This window comes from Hipposideros armiger, unplaced genomic scaffold (genome assembly GCF_001890085.2).
Source record: "Hipposideros armiger isolate ML-2016 unplaced genomic scaffold, ASM189008v1 scaffold_69, whole genome shotgun sequence".
NCBI classification, from domain to species: Eukaryota; Metazoa; Chordata; class Mammalia; order Chiroptera; family Hipposideridae; genus Hipposideros; species Hipposideros armiger.
In genome coordinates, this window is record NW_017731419.1 from 1029710 (window position 1) to 1055363 (window position 25654).

At 35.5% G+C, this 25654-nt stretch overlaps 1 protein-coding gene across 4 annotated transcripts in view; it reads left to right on the forward strand.

Moving 5' to 3' along the window:
* PPP4R4 (protein phosphatase 4 regulatory subunit 4) overlaps nucleotides 1–25654 on the forward strand; it is a 109906-nt gene that overhangs the window by 59212 nt on the left and 25040 nt on the right. For 2 of the 4 annotated variants that reach the window (XM_019642510.1, XM_019642511.1), the window contains exons 4-14: nucleotides 10206–10353; nucleotides 10869–10942; nucleotides 13016–13122; nucleotides 14442–14549; nucleotides 16899–17020; nucleotides 19382–19504; nucleotides 20503–20672; nucleotides 21010–21129; nucleotides 23112–23189; nucleotides 24072–24155; nucleotides 25276–25458. In XM_019642510.1, the coding sequence (XP_019498055.1) occupies nucleotides 10206–10353; nucleotides 10869–10942; nucleotides 13016–13122; nucleotides 14442–14549; nucleotides 16899–17020; nucleotides 19382–19504; nucleotides 20503–20672; nucleotides 21010–21129; nucleotides 23112–23189; nucleotides 24072–24155; nucleotides 25276–25458 (1317 nt within the window). Of the gene's footprint in view, nucleotides 1–6837; nucleotides 6913–10205; nucleotides 10354–10868; nucleotides 10943–13015; nucleotides 13123–14441; nucleotides 14550–16898; nucleotides 17021–19381; nucleotides 19505–20502; nucleotides 20673–21009; nucleotides 21130–23111; nucleotides 23190–24071; nucleotides 24156–25275; nucleotides 25459–25654 lie in introns of those variants that run through there. The other 2 variants (XM_019642513.1, XM_019642512.1) reach the window with 2 other exon arrangements.

Genomic DNA, 25654 nt, shown 5'->3' on the forward strand with positions numbered 1-25654 from the left:
TTCACTTGCAAGCTCTTTCCCACAGGCCTCCTTGCCTTGGGGGACAGGGCAGGAGACTGGAGAGAGTCTCCCTTGATGCAGGGGTGGTGATCATTGGCTGCTGCCGGGGACAGGATCACAGAGCCGCCCACTTCCTCTGAATGACATGCATGGACAAATAGGGAGTTTCAGCAGAGAGAAGGAAACTATAAAATAATCAAATGAAAATCCTAGAAATAAAAAGGATTATATCAGAGATGAAGCATTTCTTCGATGGGCTTATCAGTAATTTGGACACAGCTGGGGAAAGAATCAGCGAACTTGAAGGTAGAAATTATCCAAACTGAAACACAAAAATAAAAAAGTGAAAAAAATAGAAGGGGGCATCAAATGCCTTTGACACTGGGTAAAGGGATCTACTGTGTGTGCGACTGGAGCCTCAGAATGAGAAAAGAGAGGACAGGAGAGAAGATCTATTTGAAGAAATAATGGCCAAAGCTTTTCTGAAATTAATGAATGACAACAAACCAAAGATCCAAGAAGCTTTGGCTAAATACACACACACACACACACACACACACACACACACACACACACACGGCCCATCATGATCAAACTGCTTAAAATTAAACAAAAAAAGCAAGACAATTTTGGGAGCAGGGACAAAAGAAAGATTACATACAGAGGAACAAAGGCGAGAATAAAGCAGACTTTTGGTCAGAAACTATGCAGGTGGACAATGGAATGTCATTAAAAGTACTGAAAACAAAGAGAAAAAATAAAGTGAACAAGAAATATATATCCAGTAAATATCTCTTTCAAGGATGAAGAAAAAATAAAAAATTTAAAAGAGAAACAGAAATTGAAAAGATTTTTTTACTAGACTTATATACTATATGAAATGGTAAGGCAAATTCTTTAAGCAGAAGTAATGTGATACCAGATGGAAACTGAATTTATGTGAAGAAATGAAGAGCACCAGAAATGGTAAAAATTAGTGTAAATTTTAATGAAATAATTCTTCACAAATTCTTCCAGAAAATAGAAGAGGAAGTAAGAACTTCACAAGTCATATTATGAGGCCAGCATTACCCTGATACCCAAATGAGACATAGACATTACAGAAACAAACAAACAAACAAAAAACTAGATGCACATCCCTCATGAGCTTAGATGCAAACATCCAAAAAATAGAAAATTAAATTCATCAGTATATAAAAAGGGTAATACATCATGACCAATTGGAGTTTATCTTAGGAATTTAAGGTTCGTTCAAAATTCAAAAACTAATCGATGTAAGTCATCATATCAACAAACTAAAAAACAAACCACCATTTGGTTATCTCAGTAGGTTTAGGAAAAGCATTTGACAAAATACATCAATCACTCCTGAGGAATTAAAAGCAAAACAAAACAAAACAAAAAACAGAACTAGGGATAGACAGGAGCTTCCTCTGAAAAACCTACAGGTAACATCGTACTTACAGGTGAAAGACTGAATGCTTTCCCCTAAGATCAGGAACAAGTCAAGAGTGTCCACTCTTACCACGTTTGTTCAACACTACTGGACATTCTAGCCAGGGCAGTGAGGCAACAAAAAGAAATGCAAGGCAGAGAAAGAAGAAAAACTGTCTTTTTTTGTTTTTGTCAGATATCTATGATAAATCTGCAAAAGAAAATAACTAGAACTAGTACTGAGTATAGAAAGGTTGCAGGATACAAGATCAATGTACAAAGCAGTTGTATTTCTATACACTAACAACAACTGATTGGAAATTGAAGTTTTTCTTAAACTATCACAATAGCATTAAAGTATGTAATACTTAGGGATCAATCTGATAAATGATATGTAAGATCTGTTTACTGAAAACTATAGAACATTGCTGAGAGAAATAATATGAGAACTTAGTGAATGGAAAGATATATGATGTTAATGGGTCAGAAGACTCACTATTGTTAAGATATCTGTTCTTCACATATCAATCTATAGATTTAATGCAAAATAATCAAAATTCTGATAGGTTACTTCATTTGGTATGAAAATACAAAGGACCAAGAATAGCTAAAATAAATTTGAAAAAGAGAAAGTTAGAGGATTTTTACTACCTGATTTTGAGACATAATATCCAGTTACAGCAATTAAGACTCTGTGATACTGGGATAAAGACAAATCAATGGGACATATACAGAGCAAAAACCCTCTACACGTATATTTTCAATTGATTCCAACACAGGTGCAAAGGCATGTTAGTGTAGAGAGGATAGTCTTTTCAACAAATGGTGCTGGGTCAGTTGGGAAAAAAGGCCATTCCTCGTACCATATACAAAAAATGAACTCAAAATAGATCATGAACCAAAGTGTTAAAAACTAAAATTTTGAAAAGTCCTAGAAGAAAACATAAGAAAAACTCTTCGTGATCTTGGGTTAGGTAAAGGTTTCTTACATATGACATTAACAGCATGATCCAAAGAAGAAAAATGTGATAAATTTGACCTCATGAAAACTGAAAGCTTTTACTCTTCAGAAGACACTGTTAAGAGAATGAAAAGACAAATCACAGAATGGGAGGAAATATTTATAAATCATATATCTGCTAAAAGATATATGTTCAGAATACATAAAGAACTCTTAAAACTCAATAATAGAAAAATAGATGCACTTTAGTACAGCATAGGGAATATAGTCAATAATGTTGTAATAACTATGGTGTCAGATGGGTACTAGACTTATTGGGGGGATCATATTGTAAGTTATATAAATGTCTAACCTCTATGCTATACACCTGAAAGTAATATAATATTTAACATCAACTGTAATTTAAAAATAAAAAAATTTAATATAAGATAAGAAAACCCAATTTTTAAAAACAGGCAAAAATTTGGATACTTCACTGAAGACGATTTGTGGATGACCAATAAGCATAAAAGATACTCAGCATGCTTAGTCATTAGATAAATGCAAATAAATCTATACACCTGTGAGGATATCTGTACTAAAAAAAATGACCATTATCTTTTCAGACATTTTTCAGTTTGCTTCTGCCTAATCTTCTCTCCGTTCTCCTACTAGGACTCCAGTTTCACATATATTAGATCTTTTCATGGTATCTTCTATGTCTTTTACTGTCTTTTCCGTCTTGTTTCCTTTGTGATTCATTTTGATTATTGATTTTGATTATTACATTTTTCTGGTCTAGAATTTCTGTTTAGCTCTTTTAAAAATCTGCCACATTTTTTTTTATATCTTAGAATTTTCTGTTGAAATATTTAATTGTATCTTTTATCCTCTTGAACCAGGTATCAGATAACACCAATACCTAGAGCTCCTTTGGGTGTATTTCTGTTTTCTGTTGCTTCTGTTGGTTCTTGTTCATATTATTTTATCTCTTCATCTGCCTGGATATGATTGATTCTGTGTTTCATCTTGTATTTGATAAATTATTTGTAGAAATAGTTTGAGGCCCAAGGTGATATCTTCCTCTAGAAAGGAATATGTTTTCTTCGGGCAGCCACTTAACTGCACTAGCAATAAAGTTTCGCTTAATCCAGTTTTAGATATTAGATGATTTGGAGCTGGGCCGCTCTCCCTGTGAAGGTCAGTCTACTTCAAGATCGCTCTTATCTGGCCTCTGCAAGGCTGTCAAAAAAGCCACTTAAGTTCTTGACCTCTCTGGAGACTTTTCTAGAATCAGCTAATGGTCCCAGGGTAAAAACAGGCCCCAAATACATGCTCACCTTTCTGGAATTCCATTGTCTGTTAGGTCTTGCATGGGTAATTTTCCTAGTAATGGGTAATCTGGGATGGGTAATTTTTTAGTTTGGATGGGTAAGCTTGTAAGTTTCCATAAGCCTTTATGCAGATGATTTTTATATTTTTTTCCAGCTTTTAAAATTTTCCTCTTTAGGAGAACTGATTAGAAATCCCGAGTCTGCCATACTGAAATAGGTTGTTCCCTAACCTTTTTATTTTTTCTTTCTTGATTTAATATCAGAACAACATTAACCCGAAATGTTTCTGTCTGTACACCTGCATATACCCCTTCACCACACTGTCACCACCCTTACCCCCCATGCACTGATTGAATGTTTTCTAATGATGTGTTAGGAATAGCCCAGAACTTAAAATGAAATATTCTGCCAAAACACTCGTGATAGATCTCTTTATTTAAACTTTGAGTTCTTTAACACCTTTATTTTGTTGGGAGTGAAATTATGTTTACAGTAGCATATCTCCATTTTCGGTCTATGTTTTCTCTGTAGGCAATCTCATCCACACCCAAGCTTTAAAATATCACCCATACCAGTTCTATTCTATACAAATTCTCTTATTTATAGCAGACCTTTTCAGAATATCTGATCTATAAATACAGTTCCCCATTTGTAATCTCTATCTGGATGCCTCAGAGGCACGTCCAAGTTAATAAGTCCAGAACTGAGCATCTCGCATTTTCCCTTGGCACCTGGGCTTCCCCCAGGGTCCCCTGTCCTAATGGGTAACACTGTTGCCCATATGGTTTTCAAGCCAGGAATTTGGGAGTAATCCTTGATACCGTCTGTCTTTTATTACTTGCTTATACAACCCTGCTTATTTTATTTCTTAACTATTTCTTGAATGCATCCACCTCTTTCCAACCACACTACCTCTGCCCTAGTCAAGCTACTCTGAGGATTTGCTTAGATAAGTGTAATAGCTTCCTGAGTGACCCTCGCCCCCTGCCTCCCTCCCATCGCCCCCTACCTCACGACTTTCTGGTTCATTTTCATCTTTATAATTGGCATGGTATTTCAAAGCATTGAAGACTGCAGTTTGAATATTCTCTTGCTTCATGCATTCAAGGCCCCACATAATTTGGGCTCTGTCTGTTTCAGTAGCCTCAGCCCGAGGCACACTGATCTCCTTTCAGTTCCTGAATCTTCCATGCTCCTTTTTTTCAGTGTTTGCTGGGAATTCTTTCTTTCTTAATCTTCTTGCTTTCCTGCTTCTTTATTCCAGCTTTTGTCTAGTCATTTGTTTCTGTTCACATGGGTTCATTGTTACTTGTCGGTGATCCCTCTCCTCAGAAGAGATCAGGTCACCCATTAGATGTCCTTATGCCATCTTGTTCTTCTCATTCTTAGCTCTATTCATGGTTTTAATTACAGTATGGACAGGTACATTGCTAGTTCTGCTCACTGTTAAGCCTCCAGCACCCACCACAGTGCCTTGAATGCAACTGAATAAATATTTGTTGAATGCTTGAGTGCGTATAAGCAACAGGAGTCCCTCAAAGGTTGGGAACCGTGTCTTTGATTTTTCTCCAGTTTCCCAGGACACTTAGTATGATGCTGGTACTTAATAAATAGCTGTGAATAAAATTAAAATTATTATCAGAATTAGATTTTCATTGGGTTACTTTAGAGAAAGTTTAGGATAGAAGGGAAGTCCTGACTGACTAGAAAGAAAGCCTTATTTCCACTTGCTTATAGAAATTTGCCATACTTTCCAATGTTGCCTTCCCCCAGAAAACAGTTTATAATTTTTTCAAAAAATACTTAATTTAATAATGGATCATTTGAAATGGTTACTTATAGCTATTGTATCCATTATTGATAAGCAGACCTTTTCTTTGTAATCTTTAAATTGCTTATTTACATTTTAAGCCTAAATCATGAAATGACATGATTCTAATTTATTATATGTAAAAATGACTTAGCAGAGTAGTGCAGCTAGAAGTTCAATTACACAATCATTGTCTTGAAATGTGTTTGTTTTGGTGTTGTCATGATTTAGCCTGGTAGGATCCTTCATTGTACATTTACAATGGTCATATGATACTTGTTACTATGGTATTGGTATGTCCTTGATGGAAAAGAGATCTTTGGGATATTTTTATGTGTACCTCCTCATGAACCTTGCTAATCACTGAAATACAGATTTAAAGAAGGGTAAAGCACATCCCTTTTGTTCCTGTTGACTTTCTCCGCTATATTTTCCCTCTCCGAGTTTGATTTTCAGCGCTCTCAACTACCTCCCCTACCCTTTATTTTAGTGGGGAATGTGGCAATCAGTGATAGGGAAAAGAATGAGGTATCGATTGTAGTTAATAGTTAAAGATATCTTAGAGCTGGCATGTTCTAATTACTCACATTTAAATCAGTTTGAAAGGCTTTTATAAATATTATCATTTTATAGTGAAAAAAGTTGTTCACTGTTACTGTTACTAAAAATCCACATTTACAACCCTCAAAACCCCAGATATTTTATGTCCTAGATCTTCAATATTTAAATTCCTATTATTTAATTTCAAAATGTCAGTGATATTATCTCTAAAAATATACAAAGATACTTTGTAAATTTAGGACTTCCTTACTTTTAACCAGCACCGTTTATGGTAAATGTGTTTACCAGTTTTATTCAGCAAATTTAGTTTCCAAATGTGTGAATCCAAAGTATTTGCTCCTTTGGAATAAGCCAGTGATTTATTTAATGCTTCCCTATATTGTGTATTGTAAAGAGAAATCTCTTCCTGACGCATCTAATGTGTGTGTATTGGAGACAGGGCAGTTTCCCTCACTGCAAGGACTGTAGTACATTGTTTTACAAAATGCTTTCTTGCACCATTCATGCTAACTAAGAAATGAATTTAAATACAGAAGTGTCTAGTACATTTTCCTTCCTTGAATGGGAATAGGTTTTTAAGTTTGGAAATGTACCATGAGCTCATTTATCAAATGTCTCGTTACATTTTTGAGGAATTCCAGTTGGAATGCCAGCCATACAATAGTCTGTAAGAGGAAGGGTAACTGGCATTAAGGCATGCACTTAAGCAATAGAGGAATTTACTTTTCAGTGTCTTCCAAGGTCCATGAGGATGCATACTTATTTACCCAGACAGTATGGATCTCACTATGTTTGTCCAGAAGGTGTGACTCTGTGGAAGAGAATACTCAATGGTAAGTGTCAAACTCTTATTGTATTATGTTTCAGAAAAATATGTTCGGAAATCAGTTGATTTTGAGCAGTGATAAATCTCTTGGTCTGTGCTGGTTTCTTAACAGTGGACAGTCCCACATGTTGAAGTCAGCACAAGAGAAAAACCCAAATACCGATAAAACTTGAGGATTTTTTGAAAATTAAATGCAAAATAGTTGGGGCAAATGTTGCTGCAGGAGTCAAGACTAAGTAATACAGTAAGAAGATATGAAGTTGGAGAGTTTCTCATTGTCCTTCTTTTGCATAAAGTTTGCATATGTACAAACCCCAGGACTTGAATGACTTAAGAGCGGGTAGAATTACATCTCTTGGAACTTAAAACAGCAGACTCAGGTGACCCAGAATGTACATTGTGGCCCTTGCAATTTATTTTACTATTTCTTCACAAAGTGCTTTCTGTTTCTAAATAAAAGCTGTGCCTTCTGAAACCTGTAAGTGATGTATACTGGCCACATCAAATCTTTTAAAAGTGTTTTCCAAATTTGAAATTGTTAGCGTGGAACAAATATTTGTTTTGGAAACAGTAGAACAAAGGGATATGAGCGGGCTGCTTTCAGAGACCAATTGTTGCTCCTGCTTTACACCTCGTCATGTCTTCTCTTTTTCTTTCAGCCAAGAACTCTTAACATACATAACTGACTGTTGGTGGGAAAAACTTGTAATGTCTATGCATGTGATACAAAAGTTTAAAACAAAACAAAGACAGTGTGTTTTCTGGGAATTAACCATCTCACATAAGCATATGCCACAGTAAGCCACTGCCATATCTCCCACCCTTCCACAGGAAGGCTTAGGATGGATTTAAGTCATGACCTAATAAATGATGAATGGACGTGTGGAATCTGTGAGAAAGAACTCATTGCTAAATTTGGCATCAGGTAGACAAGGGTTCAGTCTTAGAGTTGTCAGTTACTAACTCATGGGCCTTTGGCAGGATATTTGAGGGCTCTAAGTCTGTTTCTTCTGCTGTAGAATGACACGTTACCTCTTAGCACGATGACGACTGGCAGTCCCACCATGCTGAATCAAGGAGTCTGGGTACATGGTCTAAATCATGCTTACGAGATGGCAGGAACATCTCTTTATTGACATGATAGAAAGAGGAATGAGAATGCATTTTGATGTGATGCATTTCTGCTTTGCCTGGTGTCTAATTCTAGCAAACCCTAATCTTTAGAACTCACCTTAAAGCCTCTTAAAGCCCCCTTTCAGGAGATGTGGAAAATGTGTGTGGAGGGAGAAAACGTCAAGAGCAGAAAGTTTAGGAGAAACAATGAGAGATATTCAGTCATACAGCCGTTATACTGAATGCCTGCTGTGTGCCAGGAGTAGGGGATATAGTAGAGAACAAAACAGACAAAAAGTCTTTTTTTTTTTTTAGCTGAGCCATCCTGCCACCTGTTGGCAGCTCAGCGGCAGCTCAGCTCGGGCCGGGAATTAAAGTGCTAGTTGCTCAGAGCTCGCACTACTGAGCGAGCTCTTAACCAACTGACCACTCGGCCGGCCCCCAGACAAAAATTCTTGCAATCATGAAGCTTACTTGTATGTTCTAGATGTGGGAAGTAGACCATAAACAAATGAACATGTTGGATGATGGAGGTAATAAGCCCGTAAAGGGGGCGGTGAGAGCTGGGGCAGGGCTGGCTTTCAGTTGAAAGTAGGGTCATCGGGGAGGGCTCATTGAACAGGTGATATTTGAACAGATGCTTGAAAGAATCAGGGAGCCAACCATGTGGAAATCTGGGAAAGGGGGAATTGGGAACAGGTCTGTATGTCATTGAAATGAGTTTGACTTTTCCTTTGAGTGGGATATGAAGCCTTTGGAGAGTTTTGGAGTAGAGAAATGACATGATCCGACATAAAACTCTCTGGCTGCTGTATAGAGGGGCAGAGATGGAATCAGGGAGCAGTTAACAGGTTATTGGAATAATTCAGGCTGGAAATGATGGTGCTTGGACCAGGGTGGAGTGATGGAGGTGGAAACGGTCAGATTCTGGATCAGGATTGATTATGGCGAGTGAGGGATGGAGAGGAGTTAAGAATGACCTCAGGGTTTGGGGGTTGACAACTGAAAGAGCAGAGTTGTCATTTGCTGTTTACTGAGATGAAAATTAGAGGAGCAGCAGGTTTGAGGAAGAGATAATTTCAGATGTGGACAAGATGAGGTTCCTACTAAATAGCCCAGTGTGGAGAGGAGACAGTTGGGTGTACAGTGGTCATTATTAATGCTCAATTGCACAAGTTGGTAAGTTATATAAGTTCTGTTTAAATGATTTCAATTTCTAAGATGACAGTGTTATTATTCACATTACATATATTAGGAAGTGATGTAGAAAGATTAATTTTCTTAAAATCACAGATATGAAACTTTGTTTTATTGTAAGTTCCACATTGTTCTACTAACCTACTATGTTACTTATAAAATAAGCATTCAAGGGAAAATTTCACAATTGCCATAATTGATTAAACAAAATAATACTTATAGTACCTTTACATCATACACACACTCTCTTTTCTAATATAGGTAATATTTTCTATGAGGTTTAAATGAAAGGTTTTTTATTTTTACTTTTCGATGTGTTGAAAACTAATATTCCCATGTAGGCTTTAACCTTGAATATACATTTCAAAATTTTCTTAAATGGTGAATGGAGATGGCTATGAAACTAATTAGTTTTTAAAAACATGTTATATTTAAAAATTACTTCTTTTAAAAGCAGTTTACTTCCTGGTAATTTATGTTCTTGTCAGTTGTTTAAAGGGGAAAATTCATTTGCACAATCTTAAGGGTATTTATTTTTTTATAGTAAAATGCATAATGTCTATTTTTTGAAGCAGAAATACAAATAATGAAAACATGTGATTATCTGAGCTTTGACATTGTTATTCTAGGTATGATGGCAAACTGTACAATACAAATAGCAAAAAAGAAGTTGAAATCTATCAAAAAGGCCTTTTCTATTTAAAAGTTTATGTACTTCTATAATTTTCATTCAGAAAAGCAGTGGAATGTTATTTCATTTCATAAATTCCTAAGACAGTTAAACTTTATGTGGTGTAATGACTTAAGTGATCAGGGACAGATTAATATAGTTTTCTTAACTAAAGTAATAAGAGGAATTACATATTTTTAAATGTCATATATAGTTGTTTGTGGAATATAACTAAGTTTGGTTTCTATGACCTTGGAGTTTAAAAATTGTAATTTCTGATCTCTCATCTGTATAATAGCAAACTCTTTCTGATTATACAGGAAGTCCTGCATGTCGCAGGAGTGGAAATGCAGTTAACTGCCGCAGTATCATTTTTGACCATTCTACAGGAAGATTCAGTGTCAATTCATACATATGCCCACTCCTTCCTCCAAGTCATCCTACTACACCTGGAGCACAGGGACGCAGGTCAGGGGCCTGGCATGCTTAATCATAACCTTATTCACTGTTTCTTGTATGTGTCCACGATGTTATTGGAGTCCTGTTAGCCTGGTGAGGATAACTGAATGAGGCCATGCTGCCCAAGAGTTGATCATTAGTGTGACTGAAAATAGCCATGGCTGTCTCCTTCCAAAACTGCAAAATTCAGTACCCTTGAAAGCTGAAGACCCATTAGTTCATCTTATGATTTATACTTTCTTCTTAGATTTTTATTTTATTTTACAACATTTGTGTTTATATTATTGTATGGCAAAAAATGCACAATTTGGGTTAAAGATATCCCCCACCCCCTGATATTATTTTTAAAGATACAATGTTTTCTAGATGTTGGCTAAGATAAAAAATAGAGAAACTTCTTAAACTAGTAATAAAAGTAATGATTTTGTTTTATCTAAATTAAATACTAGCGTAACTATTAATGGCTGAGTTGAAACTAAGTTTGTGAGACTTTTAATTTGGCATGTTTTATCTGTGTCAATCAGGTGTCAGCAACGCATGGCTGGAAACTCTTCTGTTTGTGATAGAAGTATTGCCCAAAGAAACCCTAAGGCATGAGGTAACACTTTTTTGTTTTTGATAAAAATGGTATTTTTAAAAAGAATAAAGCTATTTCCCCTTTGAAAGCAACACAGGTTCATTATAGAAAATTTGAGTATTACAGAAAATAGTAGGAAGAAAAATCATGGTCCTGTACTTAGCCACTTTTAACATTCTGATATATGTCCATTTCAGATTTTTCCCTGTGTATGGTTGCTGTTGGACACATTAGTGATCATATTGGATTTATATATGGTTGTTTTACACTTAGCATTATTTTCCTATGTTATTTTAAACTCATTTGGTAGTAGCTACAAAATATTTTACTTGTTAGACATTTAAGCCTGTTTTCAGTATTTTCTGAAAATAAGATATTAATGAACATCTCTGTAGAGCTTTTCCTGTTTTTCAGAAAATTTCCTTAACTGTACCTTCCAAAAAAGTGAAATTACTGGGTCAGACGGCACTAGTATTCTTCAGGGTCTTGACTAGCAATATGTAAAAATGTCTTTTTCCCTGAACTTTTATCAGCAATAGTGTTCCAATTTTATTTGGTGGGCCAAAAATGGAATTACGTTTTAACTGGAATTTAAAAAATTATGCTGTTGAATATTTCCTCATGGACTACATTTATATCAGTTTTATTCTTTTGGAATTGTCTGATTATATCCTTTGATCACTACATGTGTTATTTATCTATCAGGGTTGCCAGTCCTTGGTTATGTTTGTTACAAATATTGTTACCAGTCTGTTGTTTGCTTTTTCATTTTCAGCCTTGTTCAACATACCGTTCTTTGAAAGTTTTAGCAAATTAAGATGAGAAAATGGGAAAATTAGAAAGGACATTTATCCTCTAATGAAATGATTTTTCATCCCATGAACATTATCCCTATATATATTTCTTTTCAAATGTGTCATAGTTGAGAAACACAGTTATCTCTCAGTGAAGTGCTCCCTGTGGACTTCGTGAAGTGTCTTTGTCCTTTTTTTGCCCTCAGTTTATGGTCCTATCTCAATGCCAAAACGCTTGCTTGAAAATGGGAAGATTTACCCAGTTTTAAGGATGTTTGTATACTTGATGCCAAACATCTAGATGATTACACATATTTAAGTGTTGAACGTAATGTTGACATGTGTTATTTATATTTTTTGAAGAGTAATATATAATAGAATACAGTTTTTACTCTAGACTACCACGTGTTATTTAACATGTGATTTGTAAGATTTTAAATATGCATTTTATTTTATTTCAAATATTTTATTTTAAAATTATATTTATCATTATGCATTCAGGAATTCTGGTTACTTTGTTGAGAGGAGGAAAACCAGTTGACCCTTTTATTAGATTCATAGAATTTTAGAACTTGGGGGGATCTTACTATGACATGTTCTAATTTCCATTTTAAGTAGATGAGAAATCTTGGGATGAAAAAAGACAAGATGACTTGAGCAAATTAAAGAGCTGGGACCAGAATCAGGAACTGATACTTGAAGTTCTTTACAGTCTATCATGCTGCTGAGTTTTTGAGTGCCCAGCATATACATAATACAGTATCAGACTTGGGCTATTCAAATGACAAAATTACTTAGTGGAATCTATTTGAAGCTATAATCTATAATGTTTTGATCCCTTTGAGATAAATATAAAAATCTATATGGAACACAAATAAATTTCATGGTGGCTGATAATTAATTTGCTTTTTTCTTTTGAAAATGTATATCTCACAATTATACTTTGTGTGTACAGATCATTACAGACTTCACCATAAGTTTTATTTCAATCTTTTTTCCACCTGGTAGTTTTTAATTTTGTAATTTATATCTATATCTATCTATCTGTATATATATATATGTATATATATATATATATCTCCAGAAGACAAGGTGATCAAGGTTATGAACAACTGTGTACCTGAAACTGTTATTCAGATTCTTTAAAAACATTTAGAACATTAAAATATTCTTTGAACAATATAGCTGACATTAGTGTCAAGAATATATTTGTGTGGCAGGTTGGCTCAGCTAAAAAAAATAAATAAATAAAAAACAAAGAATAAATTTGTGAATCTGTTCTCTAAATCTTTCTCTTTAGATTTTGAATCCACTTGTTTCCAAGGCACAGCTTTCCCAAACAGTCCAGTCTCGTTTAGTTAGTTGTAAAATTTTAGGAAAATTGACCAACAAATTTGATGCCCATACGTGAGTATTTGGATTAACATTTGTCTACTTTATTAAATTAAATTGATATAAAAATGTATAATAACAGCATGGTTAACAGTTATATTAGATTTGTGTTATTTCATACTGCGTACAAATTTAGCTGTTTTAACTTTATAGAATCCTTAGAAGCCTGCTTATTCAGATGCATTTCTTCTTGATCTCATGGCTTTTCAAAATCAATAAGGTTAACTTTTCTTCTATTTCCCATCTTAGTCTACCTGTCACATACCTACTATAATTTTTTTTTTAATTGGGGAATTGGGGGAGGGGAACAGTGTTGGGGAATTGGGGAAGGGGACCAGCCAAGTTGTTGTTCTTCAATCTTCGTTGTGGAGGGCGCCAGTCGCCATCTGGCTGCCCGTCGGCAGCTCGTGGCCTCTAAGCTCAAGGTGCTGTGTTCAAGCTTAGTTGTGGATGGGCATAGCCACCATCCCTTGCGGGAGTTGAACCAGCAGCCTTGTTGTTAAGCATACACTCTATCCACTGAGTCATCCGGGTGGCAACTCAGCTCAAGGTGCCGACTTCAGCCTTAGTTGTGGGTGGGTGAAGCCCACCATCCAACAGGCAGTCTTATTAGGAGCACGTGCTCTCACCAGCTGAGCCATCCTGCCACCTGTTGGCAGCTCAGCTCGAGCGCAGCGTCACTGGCCCATGTGGGAATTGAACCGGCAGCCCTGTTGTTCAGAGCTCATGCTCTTAAGCCAACTTTTAACCAACTGAGCCACTCGGCCAGCCCCCTAATATAGTTTTGAGGATAAAATGGCATAGAGTTCAAAAATTGGTGAAAATGACATGAAATTAGTCTTTCTGCTTTCTTCTATTATTGTTATGAATTCATTATTTTGAATAGTGTATTTTATTTTGAAGTTTTATGGGGAATGTTTATAATTTGTATGCTACTCTCTGCCCAGATGATAAATCCCAAAGGGAAAGATGGAATGGTGTGTAATTATGACACAAGAGTAAAATTTAAAGTTGAAGAATGTTTTGGCTGATGGTTACTAGAATCAAATATTCCTCTCGCCTTCAGCTTTTTATTTAGCTAAGATGCTTAACTGCCAATCTGAAATTAACCATTATTTTAAAAAGACTCAGTCACATACATAATTTACAAGTAGCTGATGATAACATCCAAATGTAATCACATATGTAAAAATACATTGTAAACTATAAAACTTTGTATTAAAGTATATTTGTTATTAAGTGAAGATTTTAAGAATAATTGTTTGAAAATATTAATTCTATTAGTTATTCTAAAACACTCACCTATTTGCATGTTTCTTTCCTCCCTCTATAAGCATTAAAAGAGAAATACTTCCCTTGGTCAAATCACTCTGTCAAGATGTAGACTATGATGTTCGATCTTGTATGTGTCGGCAACTAGAAAATATAGCTCAGGGCATTGGGTAAGTATACTTTCAATTTCTTATGTCATGTTCTTATTTCTGGATTGCAAACATGCATATCCTGTTCGTGTAGTCCATGAAAACATGTTATTAAAGGCTAAACTTTATATGACCTTTAAGAATGACAATGAGTACCTCTGGATGTGTCTGGATTAAGAGATAAAAGTGGAAATGCTTAGCATGGTGGTAGGCATTCGATTCCTGTTAACTTCTTTCTTCTCACCTTAAGTTACTTAGCTATCTTTCCAAATGTCTAGATCCAGGAAGGGAAAATGTCATAATATAAAATGTGTATGCTCATACTTATGAGTAATCGATCCCTAATTTTGATCTCAGAAACAACTTTTTATGATAGGCTTCAAAGTCTGAGCTGACTCTGGCTCATTGTGAGCCATAATTAATTCAGTCTTACCCAGATCTGTGTTCCTTAGTCAGGATCAGAACCTGTTAGGAGAGTCTTGCTGTCTTTTTGTAGTCGACTTTTTTGTCACCTGATGTTTGCCACTGTTAAAAATGGGTAGGTCATTGTGTGTTCACATTAGTGTCATGAAAATTAATTCAGGGTTATTAAGGATTTACAAAAAGAAAACTAGAAAGAATCCACCTAGCTCATGTAAAGTGCTTAGGATAGTGCCTAACACATAGTAACTATTAGCTAAGTGTTTAGTTCTATTATAATTTAATAAATTTTGACATAAACAACTAATTCCTTAGATTCACCTCTGAAAATGGAATAATATATGTTAAAAAGTAAGCTAAATTTTACATGTATTGTGGAACTCGAAGACTAAGTTTATGCTTCTCGCAGTAGTACTTGAAGACGTTTCCTGCATCTTTGACAATAATGCAGATTTATCATGAACTTTTACAATTTCATTGGCAAAAGTAGTATTTCACTATTGATTTTGCAAATGTCTCATATTATTCAATAGTTGTCTGTCTACTTGACTATACATCTTGCTAAATTCTAACCGCTGGAAGACAGGATTGTATCTTTTTCATTGTTACACAAGCCATATGTAATCTAGTGCTTACTTAAGGCAGTTGCTCATATATATTCATTAAATGAATATATTTCTCTGACAACTAATGAAGTTGAACAATGAGGTTGAATATATGGTTATTAGCCACTTGTATTGCTTCTTTATGAAGTATACAGTCAGTTTCTTTGCCCATTTGTTACATTATAGAAGTTGAGGGGAAATAAAGCATCATGGCAGACGCACATATAGGATGCAAATAGTTCCCTTTCTTTAGTTTTTCCAAGGAAACTAGATTATAGTGGAGTAATTTTTTCAGGAAGCATGTGTGGGTCGTGTACTGCCTAAGCTAGCATATTTAGGAGAATATCTTTCTCTTGCCTTCACATGTAAATTCCACCCTGGCTGGTGCAGAATTCTAAGTTATAATCCTTTCTACTAAAATCCCTTCTGGCATTTAAGTATGTGGAACAGAAGTCTGAGGACAGCCTGATCCTATTATCTTTGTAGAAATCCAGTTTTATCAGCCTACATGCTAGTAATTACAACCTAACTCTCCATGATGTCATAAGGGAGTAAGTAAGCTACATGGTCAGGGATAACGAGATGAATGAAATGGGCAGCCTTGCCCAGATGGCCAACCAGGAATCCTGGGATCTGGCTGTGTGATATGAATCTATTCAGGTGCTGGCTCTGATTTGTTGTCATCTGATGGTAGCTGTCGCTCCAGCTTAAGTTCTGTGGTTGGCCAAGAAACCAGAACAACACCAGCATTTCAAGAAATCTCATTTGTTTGTGCCTTTTCCATTGGCCTGTTCTAAGGAGGCTGGGCCAGAAGGAGTACTGGGTACCCAATCATCTCCATTTCTCTTTTCATGAGATGAAATTGCTTCTGGTTTTCTTATGCAGCCCTCCCCTACATGGTCCCCCTTCATCAACAGCCTTCCAGCCTGATAAAAGAAGAGAACATGGACAGAGGACAAGAACCAACTATCAGCCCCATCATATCTGAATTCTACAATCTGCCTCAACAAAGACAATCACAGATTTGTTTTGCTACAGTTCCTTAAAATGAAAAACCATTTTGTAATTTGTAGTTTAATATAAACAAGCCATTAAGATCGCTATAGGTAATAATATGGTGCTGGGGGAACTAGAGTTGATTTAAGTAATTTTGCAGTTACCATTAATGTTTCTTATGTTGATATCATGCCTTCCCAGCCAGACTGCAAGTTTCTGGAAAGCAGGAGCCATGTGTTTATTTTTCCTATTTTCTATAGCATCTAACCCAGCGAGTGACTTGTTATTAGTAAGTTCTTGCTACAGATTTATTGATTTGCTTTATTTTCTTTCACTGCTTATTGTGCAGGACAGAACTTACAAAAAGTGCGGTGCTCCCTGAATTAATAGAACTCTCTAGGGATGAAAGCAGCAGTGTGCGGCTTGCAGCATTTGAAACTTTGGTTAATCTGCTTGACATATTTGATACAGGTAAATCTTCATGTGGACGCATCTTTGCTTCTGAAAGCAGAGTTTTACCATAAGTTTTGGATCACTAATAAGGAGGAAAGGTAGATGCAGGACAGGGTTTCTTTTTTCTTTTTCTTTTTTTAAATTAAAGTTTATGGGGGCGACAATTGTTAGTAAAGCTGCATAGGTTTCAGGTGTACGATTCTGTAATACATCATAGGACAGGATTTCTTATGCTGAGTTTTATGATGAATGTTCAGTTTCGCTTCTTGTGGCTCTTTTTATGGTCCTTTCTTTTTTGGTGCCCTCTCTGCTGCCCCTTTGACCCTCATGGCACCCCCACTGTTGCTACATATTCTGTGCCTCTCCCTTTCATCTCATCAAATTTGAACTGACCTGTGTGTAGGACTAAAAATTTGACTTGAGCATTAGTCTTTAACTTGCTCAGCTAATTGACCCTAAGAAAGACCTTGATTAAAGCAGTATTTAAATTAGTTTCCTCTCCTTAATGTTTTAATGTTAGAAATCTCATGGCCCACAGGAGAAATTTGGGATGGGGAATTTGAGGGGGAATGGGTAAGGAGGTATTTCTTAGAGTTGTGCAAAGCCGATCACAAAGACTATCAGCTGCTCTGCTGAGTATAGACTCTAGACTGATGCTGGACTTTGGTTTTTCAGTAAACATTAGCTATTTTGATAGGATGGAATTCAGAGGGGTAAATGTCACGTACTTGGGTGCAAACTGCTATTGTGTCATTGCAGGATTATATTTACTTGGATTAACAACATTTTATCTGAACTGGGAAGAGCCTTTTAAGGATTATTGCAATGTAGACAATTATGTATGAAGTTGCGGAACAGTCGTTTAGGCTATATGATGAGTCAGAGGAGTAAAAACTGCAATGAATAATGAATGGCTGACAGACCAAACGAATCTGCTTGTCCTAATAATGGGGCACCCCAGGCATCCAAACTAGAAACTGGGCATCATCTTTGGTCTTTTCCCCTTCGCTGCTCCACACTTGGCTGTCACCAGTTTGGGCCTAACCTGTGTTCATGGCTTTATATCCTGCCATTCTTTCCCGCTTCTCTGGCATCTGGTGAGCCAGCCACACTTGCCATGCATTATCTGGGCATTCCAAATTCTTTCACACCTTTAGCCTTTCCACATAGTCTTCTCTCCCTATGTTTTCTCTCTTCCCTGTAGTTTTCTCCTAACCTACTTCTCCTTCTTCAGTGCCCAGATCAAATACGTTTTCCTCTCTGGCGTCTTTCCAAATCCCTTATACTAGGGTTTGGCAAACTACGGCCCATTGGCCAAATCCTGCTGCCCCTGGTTTTGTCAATGAAGCTGATTGGAACATAGCCATGCCCACTTGTTTACGTATTGTCTGTAGCTGTTTTTGTGCTACACTGACAGCGTGGAGTAGTTTGGACAATAGACTGCAGAGTCTAGAACGTTTACAGAAAAGGTTTGCAGACCCCTGCCTTAAACCAACTATGGAAATAGTGATCACATTGTCTTATGATATTTTTTGTGTTTGGCTTCTTTGCTGGTCTGATTTTCTCAAGTTCAAAGGCTATTTATTATTCAGATTTCTACTTCTATTTAATATAATGCTTGTTTTGTAGAAATGTAAGAAATATTTATTGAATGAATGTCATTTAGTTAAAATATTAGAGATGGTACTGAAATGTGATAACAGTAATAATAATACTAAAGAGCCTGTTATAGCCCTTAGAGTTTTCAGACCCTTAATAAAGAAGTGCTTTATTTCTGGAAGAATAGGAGAAATATGGATCATTCAGAGAGTATTTAGAATCAAGACTTAAATATTACTAATCTATCAGAAACTTCTGGCTTAAGCCGATATACTCAAAAAAATCGATGAACTTTTTAAAGAAGACTCATTTAAAAACTAAAAGTGAAGAAATTCACTATACGGAACATATCATCAGCTAACGTAATTTCAGTAAAAAAGCTGCAGCATGGTATGAAATGTATGCAAGAGTCAGAAATGATTTTCTGTGCCTGCTTCTCATCTATTGATATTAGTGGTATTAGAATTCTTTTAGTTATTCAGACTCAAAACCTCAATCATCTTAGTTTTTAAATTTGTAATCACTTATATTCTATTTCCTGTGGCCCACAGTGTCATGTCCAAAGCCCTCAGCCCTGCATTAAAGTTTTTGATAATTTCTACTGTCCTCTGACTCCTTGTTCACCATATACCTCCATCATCACTGTTTTTGGATATTTCCTATTACTATGTGGCTAACATGGTCATTTTTCTTTCTGGAATTTGTGTATATGCATTAATTTTTAAGTGTGCAGTGTGGGCAATGGATCTAAAGTATGTTTTATTTTGTTTTGTTTTCCAGATGACAGAAGTCAAACTATACTTCCCTTAGTGAAATCATTTTGTGAAAAATCTTTCAAAGCAGATGAATCAATTCTCATTTCCTTATCTTTCCATTTAGGAAAACTATGCCATGGACTATATGGTATGATGTATCCTAAGAATTTCGCGATTATAGATATTTTTTTCCTTTTTTCTTCCACCCCAACCACTAAACTTCAGCTCTTCAGTTGTAAACCAATCCTTTAAGTGTGTAAAATCTTAAGAGATCCTAGAATTTTGATAGCATAACTTAGGAATGACATTTTCACTACTAGAATCTATTTGAGAGAAAAATGATGGAATGAAGTAGATATAGCCCTTTAAATTTCTGAGTTTTTATATTTATGTATCAGTTGGTATACAATAATAGATGCTCAGTTATATTAACTATTGGTGCCTAATAAGTATACTCTTATTAACCATTTGTTGAATAATTAACATATCACGTGAAAAGTTCAGCTTAGAATGTAGAATAATACCCATAACTCTTGGCATTTTGAGCATATTACTCAGTTCTTAGCTTACTGTAATAATGTAAGCATCAATTAATTATAACCATCTAGCATAGTAAAACATCTTTTAATGTGGATTGTAGACTTTTAATGGGTGGTTGAAAAATGTATTGCAATACATAATGAGTTCCTAGGTCCCTAAGATAGTTAATGAATGTGGAATTAGTCCATTGTTCAAAATATTTTCAATTTACTTTGCCATCTTTCGGATTCAATTTTTAAGCTCTTCTGCAGACACATATGCATGTTTTTTCTGCAGGCAATTTTTGAATATTTACCATAATATTAGTATTATAGTGACTTATTAGTGGTCTACAGTATGGTCTATGCTGTAGAAATTAATGCAGGCATAATTCTTGCATTGCATAGTTTATACTATTAAAATTAAAATACTAAAATTAACATAAAGTGCAACAGTATACCCATTAGATTTCTTCATTACCCTTTCCTCCCTTTTGCTTTTATTTATGACCTCTAATCATTTATTTAAATATTTGATTCCAATTATATTTGTATTGTACTTTACTTCTCTCTTTTTAATTTTTGTTTTCAATTAAGATGTTGAGCAAAGGTTCTACATTTGTTTTAGGAATTTTTACTCCAGATCAACACTTGAGATTTTTGGAGTTTTATAAGAAACTTTGTACATTGGGTTTGCAACAAGAAAATGGACACAACGAAAACCAGATTCCTCCCCAGATTCTAGAGCAGGAGAAGAAATATATTTCGGTGCGGAAGAACTGTGCTTATAACTTTCCGGTAATAAATTGTATATTTGTGTTGACTAAACATTTTGATTATTACTTAAAATTATGTGACTAAATAGCATTAAAGAACATTGCCATTTTTGACACTTGGTGCTTGGCATTATGCCTGGTACTGTAGGTACCGAGTAAACATTGGTGTCATTTGTATTTACCACTATGTGCAAATTGGAATTGCATGCATGCATTTGGTTCCTCCAGGTAGGATTCCTACCTAAATTATGACTCAGAGGACGTGATTTCAATTTAAGTGACATGGTTGTAGTAGTAGTAGGTATTGATGCATGTTTTTCTCTCCTTCCCACTCACCTTCTCCCTTCCGCCTCCACCAGGCCATGATTGTTTTTGTTGATCCTAAAAACTTCCACATGGAACTCTATTCTACATTCTTCTGCCTTTGTCATGACCCTGAAGTACCAGTCAGATACACTATTGCTATTTGCTTTTATGAAGTAAGTCTGAAGAAGTCATACCACTTTACGTTTGTTGTTAATTCTGTGTACACTAGATAAGTTTTTGGTATTCTGTACACTTCTGTTTACAGATATTTATAAAATATAGGCTCCATATCTCTTTCATATTCTAGTCCTAAATCTTATTTTAAAATTATCATAATTTTCTTTTTAGAATGTTTACAGAATTCATTTACATAAGTATTATATGTTTATCATTTATTAATCCACTCATTCAATATATTGATACTAAGTGCTTACCGTAAGCTGACATTGTGGTGTGAATGTGGGTGTTGCAGATTTGGAAGTAAAATCAGTTTTTATTTGCTTTATAATATTTGTATTTAACTTTGTACCTAAATTTAAGAGCTTGAGAACAAGTGGAAAATGGAGAGATTGGTTATTTAAATTTGTTTTTACTACAAATGCATCATATTTTTTGAGTATAGCTTTTAGATTCAGCTATTATAAGAACTCTTCATAATGTAAGAGCAAAAGTGAAGTGAAACTTTGTGATCGATTTAATTAACTTTTTAAGCCTTGAGGCTGAAATTTGGGGCATGTTTCTTGAATGATCGCAGTAAGTACGTGCATGCTTATATAGTTGCAGTAAACATGTATAAACTTTAACTTGTCCACTTCAAAACTGTCACATAAAAATCTTTATGATTGGCATAATAAAATATTTCCTGTCTTTGTAAGAGGTATAACAAATACTGTTATCCTCAGTGAGAATTTTTCATCCCCTTCCTTGCACTGTGTTCCTATGTCAAAGAATTGTTAGATTGACTGAAAGTGTGCAAGACATCCATAGCTTCATTATAAATGTTACTTAAGATTTTTTCGGCTGTTGAGTGATAGTCTTTGCTTCTTTTCAATAACATTTTTTTCTGGTATCAATTAAATGTTCATTGTACAGAACCTAGAAAATATTCCCTTTAAATTGTATAATTAATTAACATAAATGTAGTGTTGCACAATTAAGTCATTTTTAAAATATATGTATAGAAATCTGTTTTTGGAGGAGGAGAGTGGACAGAGGGCACTGGCCCGCTGAGTGATAGGAATGAGTTTGGAAATCATGGATCTAGTTATTTGCTGGGTCATTAGTTTCCTTATTCTCATAATCGTACCATGTAGGTAGGCTAATAATGATACTCTACCCCAGTCTACACTGGTGGATTTAAATTTCCCTAGCAGTGTTATTGTTAGATTCTGATAATTACTTTAGTATGTTCTGACTTTATTCTTGTTTATTATTTTGAAAATATTTCTAACAGGTTAAAAGCAACCCTGTAGAGCAAAAGTTTTAAAACATTTTCTTTAGTAGGAACCCTTTTTTCAAATAAACGTTTACTCAGAAGCCCAATATATAAATAAATAAATAAATACATAAATACAGGTGAGGTGGAAACTGGTGAATCTACTATTGTATTTGCCTGGAGGGGAAAAATACTTTCACAGAGGAGCTAGATTAGTGTGGATTCTCCCAGTTCCTCTCAGGCTGAAGTCTTTGATGGGAAAAGCCTTCCGTGTTTTGCTTGCTTAGGTGTGTTTTCCACCTCTATATCACTTAGACCTTCAGTAGAATTTGCCTCTTTGGGAAGCTCTGAACTGGCATGATTGCTTGTAAGCCTGGGATATCCTGTCGGACCCTGATGGCTGCTCTAAGACTTCCCAGTATAAACTAGAGGCACCCATGGACTTATTATTGCTTGTGATATCAAAGTTATGACTTGGATAGTTTATTTCTCTGTACTTTCCACTCCCATATGTCCATATACTCCAGTGCGTATGAAGCAGACTAAAAAAGCAGATTATGTATTCAATTAATTTTTCTAGAAATCGAATTTTATATTTATGTTGTAACCTAATCTCATTCTGGAAGAAGTACCTAAGAGGGATGTATTTTTTAGATTATTATTATAACCTTTATATGCCTAGTAGTCTCAAATCTGAGAGACTTTATTGCTACATTTTAGGTGTCTAAACTTCTGAATTCTGGAGTATATTTAATACATAAAGAACTAATAACATTGTTACAAGACGAATCACTGGAGGTAATATCTTCTTACTCTTGGTTTTTACTTCTTTTATGTTAAGTCTGAATATATAAATGCCTTTTCCCTCCTACTTCTTGGGAATTGAATGAACGCTTTCAGCTGATTAGCGCTAGAAGTTTCAAGTCAACGTACCACTGTATCATAGACTGGAAATTGGGAAGCTTTTCAAAGGATATTAGATTTAAAAATATATTCAGCTTTAAAATATATATGTGTATATTTGTTAAGGCCAATTTTGGAAATGCCAAAAAGTAGACAGACAAGAGCACCCTTAGTTCTAATCACTGTTACTATGTTGTTATCTTTTTCCATTTTATTTTTTCTATATAAATGTTTTTATTTTACACAATTGCAATCATATGATATATTACGTTTTATATCTTTTTTTCTCTTAGTATTGTTTGGGAAGTATACTTGTGAGGATTTGAAACACTTTATCTTGATGCTATATTTAGTATATCCTATTTACCTAAATGACTATTAGTTTGCTAATATGCAGCTCATCAACATTAGACATCAGTGAGGGTGTTGTCTGACAAACTCTGCTTTTCAATAGTTTTGGAGCATGTTGGTTGTGTAGAAGTAGCTGTCTCAGATGTAGACTATTTGAACAATATCAAGAGACAGATATAATAATGTCTTTTGATAGTTTGAGAATTTGATAGTGATAGGGTGATAGGTGTTTTGATAAAGGCAGTTGATCATGTTTCTAAGACCCTCCAGCAAGAAGATATAAGAAAAGTAAGAAAATAGAAACCTCAAAATGGTGTTTGGTAAATAACACTATTTCTATGTAGGAATTGGCATGTGACATTAAGTAGTCTAAGATTAGAAAACCATAGTAATCACTGTGAGAGTAATCAATATCTCTATTAAAAGGTACTAGATGCTCTTATAGATCATCTTCCAGAAATCCTGGAACTTATGTCTACTGGTGGAGAAAGCAGTGTCCAAGAAAATAAGGTAAATCCCATGTATCAAAAAGTCTCTGAATGGTGTATTATCTTAAGCTACAGCGTTTTTGATGAGGAATCAATGCAAGGGTATATGGGTAGCATTTAAAATAGTATTTGCTGCATAGTAGGTGCTCAGTAAATGTCTGTTAGAGTTTGAACAGCTTGAATTTCCTCTACAATTCTTATATTATCATGATTCTTATTTATTGTCCTTGGAGTTTTTACATTTATATTTCCAGTTATTATTCACATCAATTATGATTCCAAGAATAGCAACAGGTGGGGACAAAAGGATAGGAATTTAGAAGGTCAAAGTTTGCTGACGGTGAAATACAATACATTTTACTTTAATTAGAAGTGTTGTGAGCCCCAGTAAAGTTTTGTTTCCAGTAGTTATAAATTTTACTTATGGATTTTTAAAAAAGTATTTGATTTAATCAGATTATGATCTCCCTGCGACAACTGAGATGCCGCCGAAGTTCTGAAATGAATAAGAACATTCCCCTCACCAGTGTTTTGTTAGTTGAATAATTTGACTGAATGTTGCAGTTGGTTTGTTTATCACTGATTCTTTTTTTTTTTTAAATACAGTTTTTTGTTTTTTTTTTTTAAGATTTTATTGGGGAATAGTGGGAGGGGTACAGTGTTGGGGAATTGGGGGAGGGGAACAGCCAAGTTGTCCTTCAATCTTAGTTGTGGAGGGTGCAGCTAGCTCAGCTCCAAGTCCAGTCGCGCTGCTCAGCTCAAGGTGCTGTGTTCGATTAGTTGCAGGTGGACGTAGCCACCATCCCATGTGGGAGTCAAACCAGCAGCCGTGTTGTTAAGAGCACACGCTCTATCCATTGAGCCACCCAGGTGGCAGCTCAGCGCAAGGTGCCGAGTTCAGGTTAGTTGCAGGTGGGCATAGCCCACCATCAAACAGGCATTCTTGTTGTTACACCAGCTGAGCCATCCTGCCACCTGTTGGCAGCTCAGTGGTAGCTCAGCTCAGGCGCAGCTCACTGGCCCATGTGGGAATCGAACCGGCGGCCCTGTTGCTCAGAGCTCGCACTCTTGAGCAAGCTCTTAACTAACTGAGCCACTCGGCTGGCCCATCACTGATTCTTTTGGTGTGTTTTCTTTTTTAGTTTTCATCTCTGCCTGACTTGATTCCAGCACTCACAGCCGCTGAACAGCGAGCTGCAGCCTCTTTGAAATGGAGAACTCATGAGAAGCTACTACAGAAATATGCCTGTCTGCCACACGTCATATCAAGTGATCAGATTTATTACCGTTTCTTACAAAGAATGTTCACAATCATGATGACAAATGTGAGCCCGGTACCTTTTATCTTCTTCTTTGAACTTGCACCTGATTTTGGAATTGCTACCGCATTCTTTTTTTTTTTTTTTAAGATTTTTATTGGGGAATCGGGGGGATGGGAACAGTGCTGGGGAATTGGGGGAAGGGGAACAGACAAGTTGCTGTCCTTTTGTTCTTCAGTCTAGTTGTGGAGGACGTTGCTTC